This window comes from Microcaecilia unicolor, chromosome 12 (genome assembly GCF_901765095.1).
Source record: "Microcaecilia unicolor chromosome 12, aMicUni1.1, whole genome shotgun sequence".
NCBI lineage: Eukaryota > Metazoa > Chordata > Amphibia > Gymnophiona > Siphonopidae > Microcaecilia > Microcaecilia unicolor.
The window spans coordinates 980,133-1,004,518 of NC_044042.1; the positions used below are offsets into that span (position 1 = coordinate 980,133).

Sequence of the window (24,386 nt, forward strand, 5' to 3'; positions counted from 1 at the left end):
ATTCATTTTATTTATTTTCAGCATTTAATATACCACAAGTGATCCCTGAGGAGACTATGTGGTTTATAATTTCTATTACAGGTACTTTGCACAGTCCTTAATGGGTTCACAATTATATATTGTACCTGTGGCAACGGAGGGCTAAGATTTGCCCAGGGGGTCACACAGAGTTGCAGAGGGAACTGAACCTGGTTCCCCAGGATCTCAACCCACTGCTGTCAGGCAGCAGCGGAAATTGAATCTGGTTCCCCATGTCTGCAACCCACTGCATTAACCATTAGGCCACTCTTGCACTCCAATTACCAAAAATATTGGATAAGTTATACGAGGTCAACGTTAAGCCTTTGACAACTTTTACAAAGTACTTCTTACACAATTGGACTAATTTACCCCTCTCCATGTTGGGATGCCTAGCATTATTCCGGATGGTCATCTTACAGAAATGGCTCTATATATTCCAGATTATACCAGTGATTCCCAAGCATGGCTCTTGAAGCACCCCAGCCAATCAGGTTTACAGGATATCCACAATGAATATTCATGAGAAATTTGCATGCACTGCCTCTACTGCATGCAAATCTCTCTCATGATTATTCATTCTGGATATCCTGAAATCCTGACTGGCTGTTGTGTCTCCGGGAACAGGTTTGGAAACCACTGGACTATATTATCACTACTACACAGATCAGACAAGCTCTCCTTACAGCAACTGGTACAGGGCTTCCTGTGAAAGGGGACAAAGGCCCGATTTTCACACAATTTACTTATTCTCCTGGCAAGAGAGGCTTCCAGACTTGGATCTTTATTGCAAAGCATGTAATCTGTGACAAATTACAGACTGTATTAAAATGACTGGTTTTACACTCCACTACAATTTGATATGGCTTTTATCTCTAGTTACGTTCTTCAGCCTACTCCAGACAAGCTACCCCATATTAAGGCCAGTTGTTTGGTTGCACCTTTGAGGAGAGTTTGGTCATGGCACTGCAAGGTCAAGAATACTGATCACAGAGTAACAGCATGGCTGCCACTTCGGGGTAACCAACTGGTGACTTACCAGTAGATCTTTCCAAGACTGGGCTCGCAAGAGGATCTCTTTACTGATACTACTGGAAAACCTCTTTCTTTCAATAAACTGTGATGATTATCAGCTGCTCACACAAATATTTTGGCATACATGCAGAAGAGGCACTACATGTCCTCATTACTCTCAGCGACATTGAATGAACATGCCAGAGAAAGTGGAGGAGGTTTTTCTGTTGGGAAAGGGGCGCAAAAAAACCTCAAAGAGTTTCCTTTTATTTTAAGGTTCTGCGAGCTGACCTGCCTCCTTTAAACGTTCAAAAACAAGCTGAGGCTTGTACCAGACATCTGGGAGTGCTTATATCAGCAGACTTCCTACAACACTTGCTATGCAAACCTTTAGAAAAAATTACTTCTACCACATATCAAGACCACATATCAAGAACAGCAACATAAGTTCATCTACCAAGCTTATATATCACCACATAGCGCATCTCTGATGGGCATACTGCCACATGGGCACTGCCTCAAATGTACAGATGATGCTACTTTGGGGAATGAGTTTTGGTCAAGTAATTCAGCATTTCTGGGATGAGGTCTCCCTTAAAGTTCAGCAAATGTTTAACCTACACCTTCCACTCTTAGCTCCTATTTTCTTGTTTGACTGTTACTCTATAATGATCATTAAACCAAATAAATTCATACCCTTTTGCATTTCTTGTTCCTGCTCACCAGAATGGTCATTCTGCTACAATGGCTCAGCGATGTTGCACCAGTGGCTGAATTTGTTATATGCCATGATCATAGAACGCCACAAGGAGGGCTGGAATCATACTGCACGTTGGCAGAAAATCCAGATCTGGGAACCTCTCTGAATGGTAATGCCACACAGGGCACAAAGTTGACTTTTGAACTGTTAATATATCCTTACAGTGACACACTATTTTGCAATTATATACACTTTTAGACTTGGATAAGAGTCCACCAAGCCTGGAAGTATGGTTATCTGTTTTGCAGAATTTGAGAGGGGGGGGGGGGGGGGGAGTTGGGGTTAAAAAAAAAGGACAGGAGTGTAATACAAAAATCTGAAAAACTTTGTTGTTCTCTACATTCTATTTTCATTGCAATATCTCAATTAAAAATATAAACAACAAAAAAATAGTTCCAAGGGCTGAGGTTTTGAATGTTTCAAGTACTAAGAATCGAGCATTGCTTACGGAGGAGTTTCAACTACCAGTTTGTGGGTCAGATTCCGACACAAAAGGTTCCCTTCTCTTGCTGACCAGACGACTGAGTGACACTATCCTCTGAAGCTAAGTGGAATTTGTACTTCTACACTTTTTGCACTGGATGGGATTTGGAAGTCAGGCGTGAGAACTCTTATTACGCATGTGTTTGGAGTGTTTATTTCTGATTGACTTAATAATTTAATGATATCCAAGGGGATTTTTTTTGAAACTGAGTTTTTCCTCCTAATGTTTGAGGTTTTTCTATTTGGGTTTTCCTTTTGGGCATCAAAGCAGAAACCTGTGCTAAGACTGGACTCTAAGGTGGTGGAAATGAAAACGGTAACAGAATTCAAGCACGCGTGGGATAAACATAAAGGAATCCTGTTCAGAAAGAATGGATCCTAAGGAGCTTAGCCGAGATTGGGTGGCAGAGCTGGTGGTGGGGATAGTGCTGGGCAGACTTATACGGTCTGTGCCAGAGCCGGTGGTGGGAAGCGGGGCTGGTGGTTGGGAGGCGGGGATAGTGCTGGCCAGACTTACACGGTCTGTGCCCTGAAAAGGACAGGTACAAATCAAGGTAAGGTATACACAAAAAGTAGCACATATGAGTTTGTCTTGTTGGGCAGACTGGATGGACCATGCAGGTCTTTTTCTGCCGTCATCTACTATGTTACTATGTGGGACAACAGTCAGAATTATATTGACTCTTCTTGAGTTTTGAGGTTTCTATTTTATTTAATGGATTGAGGTCTTAACCAGGATAGACTCCAACATTCAGCAAAATAAAATTATATTTTTAGACAGCACAATATGAAAAATATACAACTGTGTGAAGACACCTACAAGGCACTATAACTGATAAATTTGTGTTTAGCTGTCTCCTATGAAATATGAAAATGCAAGAATGTGTTACTTATAGGAAGCAGAGAGGTAGACCTTAGGAGGATGACTGCTGTGCCGTCCTCTGTCAAGATTGTTTGCTAGAATGGGCAAGCAATAAGGAAAGACTAAGCATAGCTTACCTAGTACTTCTGCTGTGGTATTTTCCTTCGATGGCGTCCTCGGAGGTGACAGGAAGCTCTCACGCTGAAGCTGAGAGAGGTCTCCCCAGTGTTGAGGGTGTGATGCTAAGACCTCCAGCCCATACTCCCCCACAGCCCATTGCTGCAAGTTCTTCCCTGCTTCAGGGGAAGGCACCGCTTGATGCTGAAAAGTCAAAAGTGGCTGGATCAACAGTTCAGGGGCTCCTGCAGGAGGAAACATCGCGAGGAGTAGTTACTCTGCCCTAGATGCTCCCTGGGAAGGAGCCAGAAATTGTTGGGGCTGTGATTGGGACCAGCAGAGGCTCTGATGGGGTCTTTCAGTGGGCTGGTGACTCCACATAGTAGCAGTACTTCTGCAGCTGCATCAGTGACACCTGAGGCTATCTGGCAGGCTATTATGTTGGATATGACCGAGTAAAAGGCTTTATCAAAAAGAGAAAGATTTGCAGAGTATAATATCTACATTTACAGAATATGAAGTGGCTTCAGTGTGTGTGTGTGGGTGGGGGGGGGGGGGGGGGGAGGTGGGTCATCAGCTTCCTGGGATAAACTGAGCAGGAAAGTTTCTGGAGTGCAGGAAGTTCAATGTAACATTACTCAGGACTTAATAGGCCTGCAACGAAAGCATGAGATGTTGGAAAACATGAGGAAGTTAAATTAACAGTTTTTGAATTTCCCCCAGTACCCCCACATAACACCAAGGGGCCTTTTTAGGAAATATGTGGGAGAAATTTTGAAAATACCATCTGATGCATTGCCCCCAGTGAATAGGATTTAAAAAAAAATCTATCCTATAAGAGAAGATCAACTGTGGGCAAGGGGACATCAGATAGTTTGAATATTAGAGGCCTCCTTAGAAGTTGTGCAAAATCATGCGACTCTTTCTGGAAATACTTCTTCATGGAAATAGTGGAACAGCCTTCCGGTGGAAGTGGTGGAGACGAAAACCAGCATGAGCTTAAAGAATTAGTGTGCATTAAATACTACGCATCCTATCATATCTATGGGCCATGTGGAACTTGCACACGCTAATGCCAGTTAATGCGCTCTTAGTAAATGAGCCCCTTAATGAAAGGGCCAAGTACATAGGATCTCTAAGGGAGTGATAGTGAGAGTAGATGGCATGGACAGGCAGACTGGACAGGTCATATGGTCTTTATCTGCCTACATTTTTCTCTGTTTCTATTTGTATTTGAGACGGATGAAAATCATATTCTGGACTCTGTTTTTTCAACACAGATCCAAATTGTTTCTGGGCCAAAATATATACAGTGGGGGAAATAAGTATTTGATCCCTTGCTGATTTTGTAAGTTTGCCCACTGACAAAGACATGAGCAGCCCATAATTGAAGGGTAGGTTATTGGTAACAGTGAGAGATAGCACATCACAAATTAAATCCGGAAAATCACATTGTGGAAAGTATATGAATTTATTTGCATTCTGCAGAGGGAAATAAGTATTTAATCCCTCTGGCAAACAAGACCTAATACTTGGTGGCAAAACCCTTGTTGGCAAGCACAGCGGTCAGACGTCTTCTGTAGTTGATGATGAGGTTTGCCACACATGTCAGGAGGAATTTTGGTCCACTCCTCTTTGCAGATCATCTCTAAATCATTAAGAGTTCTGGGCTGTCGCTTGGCAACTCGCAGCTTCAGCTCCCTCCATAAGTTTTCAATGGGATTAAGGTCTGGTGACTGGCTAGGCCACTCCATGACCCTAATGTGCTTCTTCCTGAGCCACTCCTTTGTTGCCTTGGCTGTATGTTTTGGGTCATTGTCGTGCTGGAAGACCCAGCCACGACCCATTTTTAAGGCCCTGGCGGAGGGAAGGAGGTTGTCACTCAGAATTGTACGGTACATGGCCCCATCCATTCTCCCATTGATGCGGTGAAGTAGTCCTGTGCCCTTAGCAGAGAAACACCCCCAAAACATAACATTTCCACCTCCATGCTTGACAGTGGGGACGGTGTTCTTTGGGTCATAGGCAGCATTTCTCTTCCTCCAAACACGGCGAGTTGAGTTCATGCCAAAGAGCTCAATTTTTGTCTCATCTGACCACAGCACCTTCTCCCAATCACTCTCGGCATCATCCAGGTGTTCACTGGCAAACTTCAGACGGGCCGTCACATGTGCCTTCCGGAGCAGGGGGACCTTGCGGGCACTGCAGGATTGCAATCCGTTATGTCGTAATGTGTTACCAATGGTTTTCGTGGTGACAGTGGTCCCAGCTGCCTTGAGATCATTGACAAGTTCCCCCCTTGTAGTTGTAGGCTGATTTCTAACCTTCCTCATGATCAAGGATACCCCACGAGGTGAGATTTTGCGTGGAGCCCCAGATCTTTGTCGATTGACAGTCATTTTGTACTTCTTCCATTTTCTTACTATGGCACCAACAGTTGTCTCCTTCTCGCCCAGCGTCTTACTGATGGTTTTGTAGCCCATTCCAGCCTTGTGCAGGTGTATGATCTTGTCCCTGACATCCTTAGACAGCTCCTTGCTCTTGGCCATTTTGTAGAGGTTAGAGTCTGACTGATTCACTGAGTCTGTGGACAGGTGTCTTTCATACAGGTGACCATTGCCGACAGCTGTCTGTCATGCAGGTAACGAGTTGATTTGGAGCATCTACCTGGTCTGTAGGGGCCAGATCTCTTACTGGTTGGTGGGGGATCAAATACTTATTTCCCTCTGCAGAATGCAAATAAATTCATATACTTTCCACAATGTGATTTTCCGGATTTAATTTGTGATGTGCTATCTCTCACTGTTACCAATAACCTACCCTTCAATTATGGGCTGCTCATGTCTTTGTCAGTGGGCAAACTTACAAAATCAGCAAGGGATCAAATACTTATTTCCCCCACTGTAGAGTTTTCTGGATGTTTGTAAGGAGACTCAGGAAAGGCTGAAGCAACTCCTGAGCCTGTGGACAAGAATAATTCAGAATAATGGAATTTTCTTTTTGAGGTGTCCTGAAAAATGTTTGGTGAAGTCAATATAAGATTTATTTTCTATGACTAAACAATTGCAGTCTTTCTTACATAAGTTTCCTTTACAACTTGTAAATGAAGGGGGCTTTTTTTATTTTTTTGGCACACCACCTGTGGAGCTGCGGGATGTGCAATCCCTTGATCGCTTTAAGAGGTTGTTGAACGCATACTTTTTTCAAAAGGCTTTTTCAGTCTCACTTCCTGAGGGTTAGCTTGATTGAAATATCAGTGAGCTCAGATGCAGATGAATATTATCTTTGTTCTTATATTGTATGATTGACATGGATTGTTGAGTGTACTTTACTTTTTTTTATGGAGTTCTTTTGATAATGTTTGTACTTTTTGTTATTATAAACTACTTCAACTGCTATGGTAGGGAGGTATATCAAGTCTGAATAAACTGTAAATCCTAACTAGATAGCTGTATGAGGGTAGTCACTATGGGTTATAATTTAGGGTCGGCCAGGTGCCCTTTTAGGGAATGCAGTATCCAGTTTTCTTTGATTTTCCCACCTAGTTTTCTGGGGTCCTGATGATTGAGCACAGAATGGATTAAATTAGAGTGATTCTTATTTACTACATATTGTAACAATCCCTTCCTGCTTTCTGTAGCAAGTATTGGCACCCTCGACATAACAGCCCCAACAAGACAGCCTTGTAACAAAATAGCCCTCGACAAAATAGTTCTACACAAAATGGCCCCTCCCACAAAATAACCCTTGACAAAATAGCCCCCAAGAAAAAAATAACACATCACAAAAAAAGATGATAAACTACAAGTGAAATCTTCACTAATAAAGTATTAGAGTTCCAACAAAGTCTGGAGCTCTTAACACAGTCTGTTTATCTTAAAGGCATTTACCCAAAGACTGTGTTGGAACTCTTAACCTAAAACTAGCTTTATCATTATTACCTATAAAATTAGTATTAAAAACTTTACCTCAAAGCAAAGACTTCAGCAGACTTCTTGTATTTGAGGAAAACTTACCAGCCAAACCGAGAACTCTCATCTCTACTGCTGCTTCCTGTTACCACACAGGCGGGACGTGGCAGAGACAAGCCAGACACAAGACTTCTGGGGTCAGCTGGTGACCAGTTCTTCTCGAATACAGGGATCCTCTACAAGTAAATTTGGGCAGATCCTCTTGCAGTGTGCCACAAGATAAGTTCTCCTCCTTGTCTGGTACTGGTCGGGTTACTTTGTCACAGGCCATATTCTGTAAGCCTGATTGGGCCATTTTGAAGGGGGGGGGAATAATTTGTCTGGGGCTATTATTGTGAGCAGGCTGTTTTGATAGTGGTTGTTATGTCAGGGACTATTATGTCGGGAGCTTTTTTGTTGGGGCTATTTTGTGTGTGGGCTTTTTTTTTTTTTTTTTTTATCAGGGCCATTTTGTCAGAGCTTTTTTTGATGGGGCTATTTTGACCAGGTACCGCAAGTATTACTTGTTTTATTTTGTTAAAATTTATTATTAAAAAAAAAAAAGCTGCATATTTCCACAGAGACCAAAAACCCACAGAACCAGCATGAAAGATGCAGGAAAGCAATCTGGGAGATACATTTCCATTACAAACAAACAAACTGAAAGGACAATCCTGTTTTATTCATTTTAATACTGCCAACAACTAGAACAAGCTGAATTCAGAAAACAGCTTCAGCAAAAGGAATGTTCAGACTTGTTAAGAACATTACTACAACAAAAGGAGCAATGAAAAAAGGAGTTTGGCACCACATTTACGGAAGAATGGCATGCGTCAATATAGCCTCCAAATCTGTAATCAGCTGAGATGGTGGGTACACATCACACACCACCTCCCTCAGTGCAGACCAATGCAAGCAAGGGCAGCATACACCTCTCCAAGGCATCCAGCTCCCTGCTCTCCACAGCAACAATAAGTCCTCAGCCACAAGCTAGAGAGGCTTCCATACTGCAGAAAACTGCAAAGCCCAGAACAGGGCATTTGTAACAGCAGCATAAGAAGCCTAAACAAGAACAAAGGGAATGCCATAAATCATTAAATAGGTGCAAAAATACTAAACTCTGACCATAAAAGTTAAAACAGAATATTCAGTTGAGGAATACTTCTCACAATCTGATCACTTCATATGCATAGCAAAGTGATTCTGAAAGAAGTTACTTGCAAACAAGGAAATAAATTTAGTACAGTTACATAATTTTTTGATGAAAATTGCTTAAAATATTAGCCAACTGGTGGTTTGTAAATGTTAAAGAAAAAAAAAAAAAAAGAAAAGAAAAGAAAAGCTACATAGTCAAAGTTCAGAATCCAAGATGATGTTCTCAGTGAACCGATTCCCATCTCATCCTGTTACCAACGTTAGGAGAAAGGTCTGAGATGAAGGTGGCTTGGATTCTATGTGCTGCTTTTCTCTCCCTTGGTCCAGCTCTTCATACATGTGCACAAGAAACGGTCTGACTCCAACATCCCCTAGGATAAAAACTGAAGTGGTACAGCAAAATTATTCACTTGTAGCAGGTGTTCTCCAAGGACAACAGGGCACATTCTCACACATGGGTGATGTCATCCTAGAGAGCCCAGCACAAGACAATCACCTGGCTTCCTTCCAGAAGTTTTTGGAACTGCCATTGTGCATGCACAAGTGACTTCCCATTCACTACTACCGTGCAGAACCAGCCACTTTATTAAAAGAGCTGAGAGAGCTAGCTACCAAGTTACCTGAAACAAAAAACAAAAGGGGGGGGGGGGTGAAAAACAAGGCTAACAGACTAAGAACTAGAATTTTTTTAAAATATATATATATATATATATATTTTTTTTTGCCTTTTCTCTTTTTTTGGAACAGAATTTAAAAAAAATGGGCCTGGGGTGGTGTTGGATTCTAGACCCCAAATAAATTCTGTAGGACTAATCGACCAAAACAAGTTGCATCAGGAGTCTTCTTCTAAGCAGTAGTGGGATGTGAATGTGTGGACTGACCACCATGTTGTGGCCCTGCAGATCTTCTCTAATGAGGCTAACGTCAAGTGGGCTACCGATGCAGCTATGGCTGTGACACATGAGCCATGATCTCAAGAGTCAGGTCGGCTTAGGCATAAGTAAAGGAGATGTACTCTGCTAGCCAACCGGATACAGTATGCTTACTGATGGCTGCCCCCATCCTGTTTGGGTCAAAAGAAACAAACATGGGTGAACTGTCTATGGGCTTTAGTCCACGCCACATAGATTGCCAAAGCTCTCTTGCAGGCCAAGGTGTGCAGTGTGCTTTTCGCCAGGATGGGCATGCGGTTTTGGGAAGTATGTTGGCAGAACCATTGACTGGTTAAGATGGAAATCCACCACGATCTTAGGAAGGAACTTAGGATGCATGCAACTAGCTACTCTGTTGTGATGAGATCTTGTGTAAGGTAGATCAGCCACTACAGCCTGGAGCTCACTGACCCTGTGAGCTGAAGTGACCGCCACCAAGAATAGAATCTTCCAGGTCAAAAACTTCAAAGAGACAGGTAGCAAGTTGTTCGAATGGAGATTTCATCAGCTGTGTGACAATGACATTGAGATCCCATGACCCCTATGGGAGGTTTGAGAGGGGGCTTGAGTAACATCAAACATCTCTCAAGAATCGAACAACTAGAGGCTGTACAGAGGATGGGCTTCACCTGTACACGCTGATGGTAAGCATCAACTGCACCGAAGTGAAACCTCAGTCTAGATGGTACTCAAGCACTTTTTGTGTAGGACAGGAAAGAGGACCTAGGGTCTTGACCTCACAACAGATGGCAAACCTCTTCCATTTAAAATTATATGACCTCTTAGTGGAATCTTGTTTTGGAATCAAGCAGGACACATGAGACACCCTCATTCAAGTGAAGAGAATCAACTATTAACTTCTCAACGTCCAAACTGTGAGGCCCAGGGTCTGGAGGTTGGGATATAGAAGCGACCCCTCATTTTGAGAGATGAGGATCAGCACTCAATCCGGTGAGGGGACAAGATGGTGAAGCAGCGATGATGCTATTTGAATCTCTCCCCTGTTACCATTATTTTACTTAACACTGATGCATTTCATTTCCTGCTGCTGAAATGAGGGAAGTCACAGGTTCCTGCCAAACCACCTCAGACCCTCATATTGAGGTATTTGGTGATTTGCAGACTTGTGCAATCCCTACAAAGGGACATTCCAGCAGGCCTGAGCAAGAACCCGGGCTTTGAGAGTAAAGTTTCACTCAGCCCCACTGGCCTGATTCCTCCCCAACCACTGCGAGACTCTACGGCATCCACATCACATCTGTATACTGAAGTGGTTTCAGCAGGTATGCTCTGGGACAGGCCGAGGCTGGCTGAATCTATGCTGGAATTTTCACCTTTGGTAATGATGGTTTCAGCAAACCCAACTGAACTCCAGCTATCCTGTTTTTAGTGAAGCTGGCAGAGGTGACCCTTGACGCCATATGGACTGCACTAGAATTGATCTATAAGGTATGTGCTGGTATTACTCCTTCAATTCAACACGCACACAGAATACAAAAACGTGAAGAATTGATAGCTCATTCAACTAAACTTGGTTCAACAATCCCAGAAAGTACAAGCAAATTTGGTAGAAGGTAAAATGATGTTATATTGAAAAATGGAAAATTTGGATTATTATACAAGATATCGGAACCTGAGGTGACTGAACTTTCCCAAGGTTCAGCGTTGGGAGTCACGGACCGAGGAAGGGATCTAGGTGTCAACGTTGATGATACGTTGAAAACTTCTGCGCAATGTGCTGCTGCGGCTAGGAAAGCGAATAGAATGTTGGGTATCATTAGGAAAGGAATTGAAAACAAAAATAAGGATATTATTCTGCCGTTGTATCGCTCCATGGTGCGACCACACCTCGAGTATTGTGTTCAATTCTGGTCGCTGCACCTCAAAAAAAGATATAGTGAAATTGGAAAAGGTGCAGAGAAGAGCGACAAAGATGATACAGGGGATGGGACGACTTCCCTATCAGGATAGGCTGAAGAAGCTGGGGCTCTTCAGTTTGGAGAAAAGGCGGCCAAGGGGAGATATGATAGAGGTCTATAAGATAATGAGTGGAATGGAACAGGTCGATGTGGAGCGTCTGTTTACGCTTTCCAAAAATACTAGGACAAGGGGGCATGCGATGAAGCTGCAGTGTGGTAAATTTAAAACGAATCAGAGGAAACTTTTCTTCACTCAACGCGTAGTTAAACTCTGGAATTCGTTGTTGGAAAAGGTGGTTAAGGTGGTTAACTTAGCAGACTTCAAAAAAGGGTTGGGTTGGACAGCTTCCTGGAGGAAAAAGCCATAGAATGTTATTGAATAGACAAGGGAATAATACAGTATTTCTAGGATGGGCGGGACAAATTGCTTGTTCTTTTGGCTGCTGTCGGTAACAGGCTGCTGGGCTCGATGGATCCTTGGTCTGTCCCAGCACAGCGATGCTTATGTACTTTGATCAGACCTGACAGCGCCAAAAATACTAATGCACTATTCTTGAATTGATAGTTCTCTTGGATATCTACCGACAGAGCTTACAAAGAGAAATATGTTCTGGTCCCAGACATGACAGGTACCAATTGTGATTGTCAGTAAGTGGAATGGTCTTGCTACACCAGGAGCACTTCTTAAAACCACTGGGAAGTTTTGAGGACATACTGGGGGGAAAAAAAGCCAAAGCAAAATCAAGCGGCTCATTGATAAAATAAAGAAAACAATATACCCCATCCAGAATGCTCAGGCCTAAGGTGGGCATGAGCCGTAGAAAAACAAACAAAACAAGTGCCAAAAAAATTAGGAAAAAAATAAAAAAGGAAGGGGAAAGGAGACATTGGTCCTGCACAGCACTTACAAAAAGAAGCTGAACAAGGCCTACAAAAAACACAGCTGTGAGCTGTAGGGAGAGAGGTGCAATGACCATCTTAACTGCTTTGCTTTGGTCCAACCCAGCAGCAGGGCAGGTGAGAAGTCACATGTGCATGCATGGTGGCAGCTGCAAAAGATTCTGGGAGGATGCTCCACGCCAGGCTCCGTCAGATGACAGAACCCATATGTGAGAACGTGAGTCCTACTTGTCCTTGGAGAATCATCAACACAAATCTTGCCCATATCAATACCTAGCAGGGCAGCTCTAGGTATAAACAAAGAAAACACATGCTTGGGGCAGCACATATGCATGTTGGCAGGCAGCCATTGTTCTGACAAGACTAGGGATGAGCATTTACTACCATACTTTTTGTGCACAAAATTGACAGTGTGTGCAAACCTACAAATTAACACATGAACGATTCATTTTTATGCATGGGAAAACAAAAAGAAATTTAAGAGGGTGGTAACCAAAAGTTGTTTGCTTGGGGCAGCAGAAAACCTAGAACTGGTACTGCTGCCTATCACCCCCACTGTACTTGTAATCCTTTCAATGCTTCCTTCCCACTATTCTCCCAGTAATATGCCTTAACATACCCATCGTATGCTGCCTCTCCCTCATACCCACCCACCGTCATCGTATACTTATGGCAACTTTACACCCCCAACCCATTCATCACCTCCCTATCATTCCAGCAGCCACCCTTCTATCCAATTACCCGTCCAGCAATCTTTTCCCTTACTTCCAAAAAAAACAGAAATGTGCTACTAAATGACCTATCACAAAAGCCCATTTTTCATTCTGCCCCATTACCTGCTTTCAGTACAGTCCGCACTCCTTCAGGTTGTTTTTGATGATGACATCTGTGACTGCATCAAACACAAACTGAACATTCTTGGTATCGGTGGCACAGGTGAAGTGAGTGTAGATCTCCTTGGTTTCTTTTCTCCGATTCAGATCTTCAAATTGACACTGTATGTAAGCAGCTGCTTCTTCGTAAGTGCTAGAACCTATAGAGGAGGGGAGATGTTATACAGCGTGACTTTACAGAATATCTTACTCCTCATCTGGTGCAGGCTTGCTGTTTAGCAGACCCCCTCCTTGCATGGATACACAAAGTATCAGCTGTTCCCTGGTTTGAAATCATAGAAATGGCTAAAGACTAGCAGAAGCAGATTTTGTTTCAGAGATACCTCAAGCAATAGGAAACAAAAGATTTACCCAAGGTCACAAGGGATGTCATTGGGAGAAATTGGATTTGAATCTCGATTTCCTTCGTTCACAGCCCATTACTCTAACTTGCATCTAATGGAGGCAGTATTTGTGTCCTGAGAACCACTACTAGTCCACATCCTTATATATTTAGCCTGCAGTATCCAAGGGCCATCAGTTCTGTAGCCTACTGGTCGCACAAGGAGTAACCCAACAGAACCAGCTATGCGAGCCCTTGCATTTCTGCTAGGCCAGATAGAATTAGGGGTTGGATCTATCACCATAGATAATGCTCTAAGAGAGTAAACTAATTACCCACATTAGTGAAAAGCCCACAGATTCCTTTCACCCAAAGACCTATCTCCAAATTTCAACATAAAATAGGTAAAGGGAATGGGGGTCACCTAGAGCAAGCTGCCTCATTTAAAACTGCCCTTCTTTCCAATTGATCTTTGCAGCCCTAGAAAAAAAATCTGGAATAAAACTACTTCAGCTTTGGTGATGCAAGCCGAGTACAGCAGCACAGAAGACAACCTCTGCTGACAAGGACTGGTATCAAGAACCATATGATGGACACAGTACAAGAAATTGTTAGAGCTCACTGCAACAAAGCGCCTAGTCACCTGCCTGAGGCTAACCCTACAGCCACCTGGAGGGTCTGTCCCCCAGCACAGCTCCTCCTGCACCTGCCAATTGAGCTCTAAACTAGCACCTTCCTCCCACTGACTGGGTCTCAACCGCCTCTGGGCGAGTGTCCTGCTCTCAAGAAGAAACATATATCATCAGCAAATCAACCAGGAGAAATACATGTCATTAGCAAAACAATACAGTTCATAGGCTCAGAAACCCACTGTTTCACCACACTCACCAAGAAAGTTACTGCTAGCATGGACTCTAACCTCAGCATGGTTGTAAATACGGTGGCACACATTGAAAATTTTAAGGCTTGTACCTCTGATCTTGAAGACTTGTTCTCAGCAGGCCTCCTACTACTATTTAGCATTTATATAGCGCTACAAAGCATACGCAGCGCTGCACAAACATAGAAGAAAGACAGTCTCTGCTCAAAGAGCTTACAATCTAATAGACAATAATAATAAAGCAAGCAAATCAATTAATGTGTAGAGGAAAGAGGAGAGGAGGGTAGATAGAAGCAAGAGGTATAAGTGGTTACAAGTCAAAAGCAATGTTGAAGAGGTGGGCTTTCAATCTAGATTTAAAAGCCCAAGCAAGACCGAAAAGCTAGAACAAAAAATTGCTTCTATGGAAGCCTAGCACAATTTAGAAAACTGGAATCACTGTGACAATTTATGATTAGTTGGAAGCTGTGAGCTTTCTCACAAGACAGCTGCCTGATGCCCTTCAGCGTCCCCCACAAGGGGAATAAGGAATCAAGATCGATAAAGCAAAATCACATCCTCACGCTGGCATCCTAATGCCTTGTGTGGCTGCATAAGGCCCAAATTATGGCAATGGCCCTGGGTGAAATATGCTATAAGGAACATTAGATATACATGTTCCAGGACTTTTCTCCAGCCCTGCAAAGACTATGTAGAGGTCAAGAAAACTCTTAAATAAATAATGGGGCTTCAAGTATGCCTTGATGCATCCTGTGCAAAAGTGATGAGACACATCCCTCTGGAGAGGAGTGGCATAGCCAGACAGCCAATTTTGGACCTCAGCCCAAAGTGGATGGCCACAAATTTTCTCTGCCCCACCTCAAAATATAAATCCTTTAGCTAATGAGGATCCCCAAGATCTGTCAGTTCAAGACTTTCTCTGAAGGTGGCCAGAACTCTTTTACCAAACTTGACAGGCAGCAGCAATGTCCCTATGCCACTAATGCCAGCAAATTTTTTTTTTGCATTTGACAATTTATTGAGACCAATGATAATATCTGGGAATTCCTTTGGGAATACTAACACGTTTGGTCAGACTGATGCTCTTTGAGGCCTTGTTTATTTAAATTTTAAGATTTTTTTTTTGTAGCCCTCCATAGTCTGTGTTAGCCATAGCAAACTGCAGGCTTCATGCTTTTGAGGATAGTTTGAAAGTATGCTGCCCCTTGTATATTTTTTCTACTATAAGACCTAGACATACAAACACATAAGACTGCATCCAACTGAAAGTGGTTTGACCAGGGAACAGCTGTTCAATTCCAGTCTTCAACCAAATTTGAAGAGTAAGATTCTAAAAAAAAAAAACCAAGTACATGTTCTCATTTATGAGTAGGGCTCTTTAGTTGATAACCCCAAATCCAAGACAATGATTTGGAATTTTTCACCTTTAAATTACTATCGTCGGTGAGAAAACTAACTAAAAAAACCCATAAAGAGACACCAAAGTAAATAGAAAAGTCAATCTTTATTCGAATATCAAGTTAAACCAGGACTCAACACAGCTGTGTTTCAGCATGAAATGCCTGCCTCAGGAGTCAAAGCTTCTTGGTCACTCTTCTGTAAAATTATTGCTGGTAATGCACTGAAAATGCTAGCAGGAAATTGATGCAGCAGATCTTGGGCAGAGAATACCCGAAAACAGTGGATCAATGCTTGTTGCAGTTTCGCCCTCCAGGCGTATCAGTGTCATTACATAATTTGGCCTCCATGATTTTAGGAGCGGCTAAGATTACAATAGCTGCGGCCTGGAAGCAACAGTTGTCTCCTCCACTTGTTAAAGTTATACATAAAGTGGATTATATGCATCAAATGGCAAAGCTAACAGCGATGAAGAATGGCCAGATGATTCAGTTCATTAAGATATGGGACAACTATAAGATCTGGTGAGCCCAGGCGGGGATTGAATTAGATGCCCCATCTTAGATGTAAAAAGAATTGAAGCGGTGCAAAGAAAAGCTACGAGAACGGTAAGGGATTTGCGTTACAAGACGTATGAGGAGAGACTTGATGATCTGAACATGTATACTCTGGAAGAAAGGAGAAACAGGGGTGATATGATACAGACGTTCAAATATTTGAAAAGTATTAATCCACAAACTAATCTTTTCTGGAGGTGCGAAGGTGGATGCTTGGATGCTTGGAATGCCCTCCCGTGGGAGGTGGTGGAAATGAAAACGGTAACAGAATTCAAACACGCATGGGATAAACATAAAGGAATCCTGTTCAGAATGAATGGATCCTAGGGAGCTTGGCCGAGATTGGGTGGCGGAGCCGGTGGCGGGAGGCGGGGATAGTGCTGGGCAGACTTGTGCGGTCTGTGCCGGAGCCGGGGCTGGTGGTTGGAGGGCGGGGATGGTGCTGGGCAGACTTATACGGTCTGTGCCCTGAGGAGGACAGGTGCAAATCAGGGTAGGGTATACACAGGGAGTAGCACATGTGAGTTTATCTTGTTGGGCAGACTGGATGGACCATGCAGGTCTTTTTCTGCCGTCATTTACTATGTTACAATTAGTGGTACCAGCGCTATAGACTCAATTTGTACACCCGGGTCCACCCAGAACAGAAGTATTAATCATATAAATAACACACACAGGAGACCTATAGGATAATGAAGGGAGAGGGGGAGGGAGGGAGAGGAGGGGTGGGAAGGGGGGGATAACTATAAGATGTAAAACGTGCTATTGATGGAATATATATCTATACTGTTTTTGCATTCAAAATAAAGTTCATAAAAAAAAAAAAAAAAGAAAATGCTAGCAGGTATTACAGCAAGGAGCAATGTATGTGTACATTGGTTCCAATGATTCTTTCCAAAGACCCTGTGCAGAGCAGAGCTGTTTGGCATCGCTACTTTGGTGTTTTTGAACTTGTGCTTGTGGGTAGGGGTCTCTCTCTCCTTTTCTTGCCTGGAATGTCCTCCCAAGGGAGGTACTGCAGACGAAAAACAGTGACAATTCAAAAACACATGGGATCCTTAAAAGCAAAAAGAATGGAATCGAAACAAAACAATTCCTGTAGTAGAGAAGTCAGACCAGTACTGGGCGGACGTCTATGATGTGTCTCAAATCACAGTTACTTAATGCTAGGATCCACCTTGGAAATCAGCATCCAAGAAAAAACGAGTTGCCATTGAACACAATACTGTCCAGCTACAGCTCATTGCTCTAAATTCCTAACATTCCTGAGTCAGCTCCTGGTACCTTCCTTTATCTCCTTAAAATACAACTAAGGACCAGATAACAGTCACTCTGCCTCCTGTCATTAAATCACCTTGTGCAAAACTAACTCATTTGGAGAAATTTCCCCTGACAAACTTCCTAGCCGATGCACTCAGCAGATGCCACAACTTTCATGAGTGGGTTCTCGATCTCACATTTGCCAGAGTGGAGGAGTGGCCTAGTGGTTAGGGTGGTGGACTTTGGTCCTGGGGAACTGAGGAACTGAGTTCGATTCCCACTTCACGCACAGGCAGCTCCTTGTGACTCTGGGCAAGTCACTTAACCCTCCATTGCCCCATGTAAACCGCATTGAGCCTGCCATGAGTGGGAAAGCGTGGGGTACAAATGTAACAAAAAATAAAATAAATATGCTGAAATCTTCTGCCCAGTGTGCGGCGGTCGCAGCAGCCAAAAAAGCAAACAGGATACTAGGAATTATTAGGAAAGTGATGGTAAATAAGATCAAGAATGCTATAATGCCTCTGTATTGCTTCATGGTGTGACCTCACCTTGAGTATTGCGTTCCGTTCTGGTCACCATATCTCAATAAAGAAAGATAAAGCGGAATTAGAAAAGGTTCAAAGAAGAGCGACCATATATGAGGAAAGGCTAAAGAGGTTAAGACTCTTCAGCTTGGAAAAGAGATGGCTGAGGGGGGATATGATTAAGGTCTACAAAATCCTGAGTGGTTTAGAATGGGTAAAAATAAATTGATTTTTTATTCTTCCAAAATTTATAAAGACTAAGGGACACTCAATGAATTCACTTGGAAATACTTTTAAAATAAAGAGGTTATCAGCATTTGTATCAGCCAGAGGACCCTCCGTCGTTAGAGGCTATTCAGTCTCTTTTGGATCGGGTGGATATGCCGAGCTTGAGTGGGGCGGAACAGGACTTGCTTTTGGCTCCTATTGAGCTGGAGGAGGTAGTATCTGCCATTAAAGGCTTGCCCAGAGGGAAGACCCCGGGGCTAGATGGTTATGGTAATAGGTTCTATAAATGCTTTAGTCCCATCTTAGCCCCAATATTGCTTTGAGTGTTTAATGATATTACTTCTGATACTATACTTCCTCTATCCTGGAGATTGGCAAATGTAGTACTGCTTCTTAAGCCACACAAGGGTCCGCAGAGCTGCGGGTCATATCATCCGATATCCTTATTAGGGACGGATTATAAAATTTTAACTACAATTCTGGCTACATGCCTGCAAAAAGTACTACCACACTTGATTCACGAGGACCAAGCTGGCTTCATTGCAAATAGACAGACTTTTGACAATACTAGACGGGCGCTGTATATACTGGAACAGATTCAGGTGGTTGGTCAGCCAGCAGTGTTTCTCTCATTGGATGCAGACAAAGCTTTCGATAGAGTGCTGTGGCCTTTTCTTTTTCGTTTGATGGAAAGGGTAGGTTTTGGAGGGCAGTTTATGTATTAGGTCTCAGCGCTCTATCGACATCCCATGGCTCAATTGAAGATTAATGGTACTAATACCATACCTTTTGAGTTGTTTCGAGGCACGGGTGTGCACTGTCCCCATTGCTGTATGCTTTATTCATGAAACCCCTGGCGATTCTTGTTAGGATGGAGCCGTTGGTGCAAGGCATAAGAATTGGGCGCCAAGAAACCAAAATCATACTATATGCAGATGATGTTTTGCTTACTTACTTACCCTTAAGGCTTCATTACAAGCAGTGATGGGTATTCTTAAGACATATGGAGTGGCAGCTGGCCTTAAAATCAACCTTCAAAAATTGGAGCTTATGCCTTTACAGTTTCCAGGGGAGCTGCAAGCTGAGATACAGCCAGTGGTGTGCTGGTAAATTTTTAACAACAGGCTCTCTCCCCAGTCCACCTCGGCGCCCCCCCCTCCACCTCGGCGCCCCCCGTCCACCCCTGCGCCCCCGTCCACCCCTGCGCCCCCCCATCCACCTCTGTGCCCCCCATCCACCTCTGTGCCCCCCCCCCCAAAAAAAAACAATTGCAGAGCTGGCTATACCCGGGGGGGGGGGGGGGGGGGGGGGGGGGGGGGGGCAGCGGCCAACACATTACTCTCTCCAGGAAAAAAAATTAAATGATCCCAGGTTCCAATCTAATTCATGTTTAATATGGGATAAAATGCCATAAATAAGTAAATAAACATAAACTTTTAACGTTCAGCACCTGATTCTCAAAGTGGACATATTCCAAACACTATAATGAAAATAAAATTATTTTTTTTCTACCTTTGTTGTCTGGTGACTTTGTTTCTCTGATCATGCTGGTCCAGTATCTGATTCTGCTGCTCTCTATCTGTTCCCTTGACTCCGTTTCCAGGGCTTCCTTTCCATTTATTTCTTTTCTTTCCTCCTTTCTTCTTCATTTCTGGTCCTCCGCATACTTGACTGTACAGTGGATCCAGCTTCTGCCTATTTTCTCCATCCATGTGCAGTTTCTCTCCTCACTAACTTTTCCCTCATCTAATCTCCTTCCTCTATCTTCCCTCCATGTCCAGCATTTCTTCTCTCTCCCTTTCCTCCCCTCCATCCATGTCCAGAATTTCTCTTGCTCTCCCTGCCATCCATGTCCTGAAACTCTCCTCTCTCCCCTGCCCCTCTCTATCCACCCATACCCGGCAATTCTCTTCTCTCCCCTGCCCCCTCTGCCCAGCAATTCTCTCCTCTGCCCATTCATGCCCAGCAATTCTCTCCCCTGCTTCCCTCTGCCCATCCATGGCCAGCAAATCTCTCCCCTGCCTCCTTCTGCCCATCCATGGCCAGCAATTCTCTCCCCTGCCTCCCTCTGCCCATCCATGGCCAGCAGTTCTCTCCCCTGCCCCCCTCTGCCCATCCATGCCCAGCAATTCTCTCCCCTGCCCATCCATGCCCAGCAATTCTCTCCCCTGCCTCCCTCTGCCCATCCATGCCCAGCAGTTTTCTCCCCTGCCTCCCTCTGCCCATCCATGCCCAGCAATTCTCTCCCATGCCCCCCTCTGCCCATCCATGCCCAGCAATTCTCTCCCCTGCCCATCCATGGCCAGCAAATCTCTCCCCTGCCTCCCTCTGCCCATCCATGGCCAGCAATTCTTTCCCCTGCCCCCCTCTGCCCATCCATGCCCAGCAATTCTCTCCCCTGCCCATCCATGGCCAGCAAATCTCTCCCCTGCCTCCCTCTGCCCATCCATGGCCAGTAATTCTTTCCCCTGCCCCCCTCTGCCCATCCATGCCCAGCAAGTCTCTTCCCTGCCCCCCTCTACCCATCCAGCGATTATCCTCCCTCCCCTCAGTCTTTTTTGAATTACCTCCGTCGAAGCGCCGCCATTTAAAGCCCTGCTGCGTGCTGGCTGGCCGTCTCCAGGCTTCCCCTGCTTGATTCGGAGGATGTTCGTGCCTTAGTCCCGCCTTCATTCTGACGTCATTTCCTTTTTCGCGAAGGCGGGACTAAGGCACGAACATCCTCCGAATCAAGCAGGGGAAGCCTGGAGACGGGCAGCCAGCACGCAGCAGGGCTTTAAATGGCGGCGCTTCGACGGAGGTAATTCAAAAAAGACGGAGGGGGGCGAAGGACATGGTTGTACATGCTTCGGAGCGGCAGGGGAGGTAAGCATGGCCAGTGATGGCGCCCTCCTGCCATGCTTACCTCCCGCAATGGAGCCGGCTCGCCCCCAACAACAACCGGCTCGCAAGAGCTGTCAAAATTTAACAAGCGGCTCTTGCGAGCCGGTGCGAGCCGGCTCCAGCACACCACTGGATACAGCCTCTTTTCCCATTTAGCTGGTCTCCCCGCTATATACGGTACTTGGGGGTTAATCTGACACCAAATAGAGGAGATTTATTTCAGGAAAATTTCACCCCTAAAGTACAGGAATTATTTAAAGAATTAGAGAGATGGAGGGGGGGCCTGCGAATGTCATGGATGGGAAGAATAGCGGCAGTAAAGATGTCGCTGCTTCCTAAGCTACTCTATTTGTTTTTGGCCTTGCCAATCTCCATACCAAAGGCCTTTTTTCAGCTACTTAACAGGAACGTATTTGCCTTTATCTGACGCAAGAGACCCCCATGAGTGAATAGGAAGATTTTATTTCAATCTACTACTACTATTTAGCATTTCTATAGCGCTACAAGGCGAATCTAGGAAAGATGGAGGTATGGGGGTACCCAATTTTTGGTTATATTATAGAGTTGCATTGTTTCAAATGCTGGCTATAGAGCAGAGAGGGCTTTCTAAACCGTGGACTTATGCGGTGCAATGGGGTTTGAAGGGTGTCCCTTTGTGGGCGGCACCTTGGCTCCCTTTGCCGCTGCTGATGGAACTCTTAGCGGGGTTGAAAGGCCAGATGGGGGTGGCCCTTGGAGAGTGGGTTAGGTGTAGAGCTACCTGGTTTCCGGGTCGGAAATATCATCTGTACACTCCCATTGTGTATGCAATGGACTTTACCCCTGGCAGAGTGGAGAGAGTATATGGGCAGTGGTCAGCATCTTCTTTACGGGTGCTGGGGCAATTATGGGAAGAAGGGAAGTGTCACCCGTTTGAAGTCTTGAAAGAAGAGTATGGGCTGTTGAATAGAGATAAATTTCATTATATGCAGGTTAGAGATTTTCTATACCGTAAGACTAAGAAGGAGTTAGCACTTGTGGTGACGGAGTTAGAGCAGGTGATGGGATCTGGGGAAGGGAAGGGAGGACTCTCTAGGATTTATAAAGCGTTGTTACATAAGTCTCATCCCCTGTCAAAGTGCGTTACTAAATGGGAGACTATGCTATCGGTTACGTATGATCAGGATAAGTGGTCAAAGATATTTAAACCTCTATTGAACTTTTCGGTGGCGACACCCTTGGTGGAAAATGGGTACAAGATGTTATATCAATGGTATCTAACTCCATCTAGGATATCGCTTATCTTTAAAACTGGGGCGGCAGCCTGTTGGTGTAACTGTGGGGCAGTGGGTAATTTCTGGCATATTTGGTGGGATTGTCCCGTCATAAAAACCTTTTGGCTGAATTTATATGCTCGAATACAGGACGGTTTGGGGATTTTGGACACATTGAACCCAGGTCTGTGCCTGCTGAACATACTACTATTGGGTAGCCGTAATACACATCACTGCCTTCTTTACGGCAGCTAGGATCTTAATTGAGAGGTTGTGGAAACAAGCTGTGGTTCGAACCGTGGATCAAGTACTCGCTAAGGTGGACTACTGCTGTTTAATGGATAAACTGACAGCTTTAAGACGGGGAAGGGTGGTAAAATTCTTCAAGACATGGGCCCCATACATGGATTGGCGAGGTTTGTCAGTTTGATAACTTACTAGGGTTTCAGCGTTTAGGTCTCGTACGGTAGACATGAGTTACTCTGGGGGGGAGGGTAATTGTTCATAATGTAATGCTAAGGCATAATATGGCTGTTGAATTGTATTTGGCTATTTGTATTTGGTACTGGCATTAGAAAACTTTAATTAAAATAATTTTAAAAATAAATAAAGAGGACATATTTTTCCACTCAATGAATACTTAATGTCTGGAACTCTTTGCCGGAGGATGTGGTAACAACTGTTAGCGTATCTGGGTTTTGAAAAGTTTTGGACAAGTTCCTGGAGAAAAAGTCCATAATCTGCTATTGAGACAGACAAGAGGAAGCCACTTGCTTGCCCTGGGATTGCTGGAATGTTGCTATTATTTGGGTTTCTGCCAGGTACTTGTGACCTTGATTGGCCACTGCTGGAAACAGGATACTGGGCTAGATGGACTCGTGTTCTTATGTGGGCAGTGTCAAATATCACATATAAGATAGAGCCAACCTATATCAAATTTCTACATTATGATGTTGGGCACCAAAAATCAAACGTGTCAATATTCATCTAAATAGAGTGCTAGATGAAATCAAGAGTCAAGTAGGTCATTTGGACAGGCTGCATGACTTTCTCTGATATGTTAAAAAGGGCCAATATTCAGCCAAAGTGTTCACCATTTTTTTTTTTTTTTTGCTTTGATCATCAAGAGAGAAAATGATGCTGAGCATCTGGATTCAGCAATGACCAGCAGAACTATCCAGATATTAGGCCTAATATTGCCAACTGGCTAAAGTAAGGACAGCCCTCATTCTGCCCACTAACCGCTGCAGCGGGCACTGATTTTCCATGGCATTACCTAGACAAAGCCTCAGAAAATCTGGGGATGGTTCTGGTCAGTGCTGCCTTGCAGGACCAAGAGGCACCACAAGGCAGTAAGCTCAGGCGGGAAGATGATAACTGCTGCAATTGTGACAAGTATTAGATCTCTTTTCCTTCCTAAAAGTGTGCTGAGCCCTCCCCCTCCCATTATTTTTTGTAAGACAGCTTCTGTTGAGTGAGCTGCAGAAAACCCCATTTTCGAGGTCTGACTCCTGCCTGAAGGAAACTCACAGATAAGACTTATTCTGGCTTTATTTCTGGATATCCCTACCTTAGAGCTGTGGTTTTGGGCAATTCTGGTGCATTTCTTAACCTTGTCTTCCCCTAATCCCAACCAGCGGTGTAGATAAGGGGCTTAACACAGTTCTAGAGATAGGTTTTACAGCAAACACATTCCACAAGTTTTAGGTTTAAGCCCACCCACCCCGCGACTGAAAATGTATCTATATCGGAGTGATATACAGACCTCCCTTCACAGTCGGAGGAAATGGACAGGGACTTAATTGAAGACATCTGCAAGATAACTAGGAAAGGGGAAGTACTACTGATAGGTGACTTCAATATGCCGGATGTTGACCGGGGTGTCTCGGCTGCGGGGTCGTCTAGAAGCAAAGAGATCTTAGGAACCTACAGGAAGAATTGTTCCGGCAGTGGGTGACGGAACCAACGCGGGATGGAGTTGTTCTGGACCTGGTGCTTACAAATGGAGAGTACGTTTCTGATGTCAAGGTGGCAGACCATTTGGCATTTAGTGATCATTGTATGGTATGGTTCAA

The 24,386-nt window shown here is 44.1% G+C and overlaps 1 protein-coding gene across 1 annotated transcript in view; it reads right to left on the reverse strand.

The window, feature by feature from the left end:
* Positions 1-7,865: 7,865 nt before the first annotated feature.
* GNAI3 (G protein subunit alpha i3) overlaps positions 7,866-24,386 on the reverse strand; it is a 79,750-nt gene continuing 63,229 nt past the window's right edge. The window contains exons 8-9 of the mRNA XM_030221893.1: positions 12,947-13,143; positions 7,866-8,742 (exon numbers count right to left, since the gene is read on the reverse strand). Of these exons, the coding sequence (XP_030077753.1) occupies positions 12,953-13,143 (191 nt within the window). The 3' untranslated portion in view covers positions 7,866-8,742; positions 12,947-12,952. The remainder of the gene's footprint in view (positions 8,743-12,946; positions 13,144-24,386) is intronic.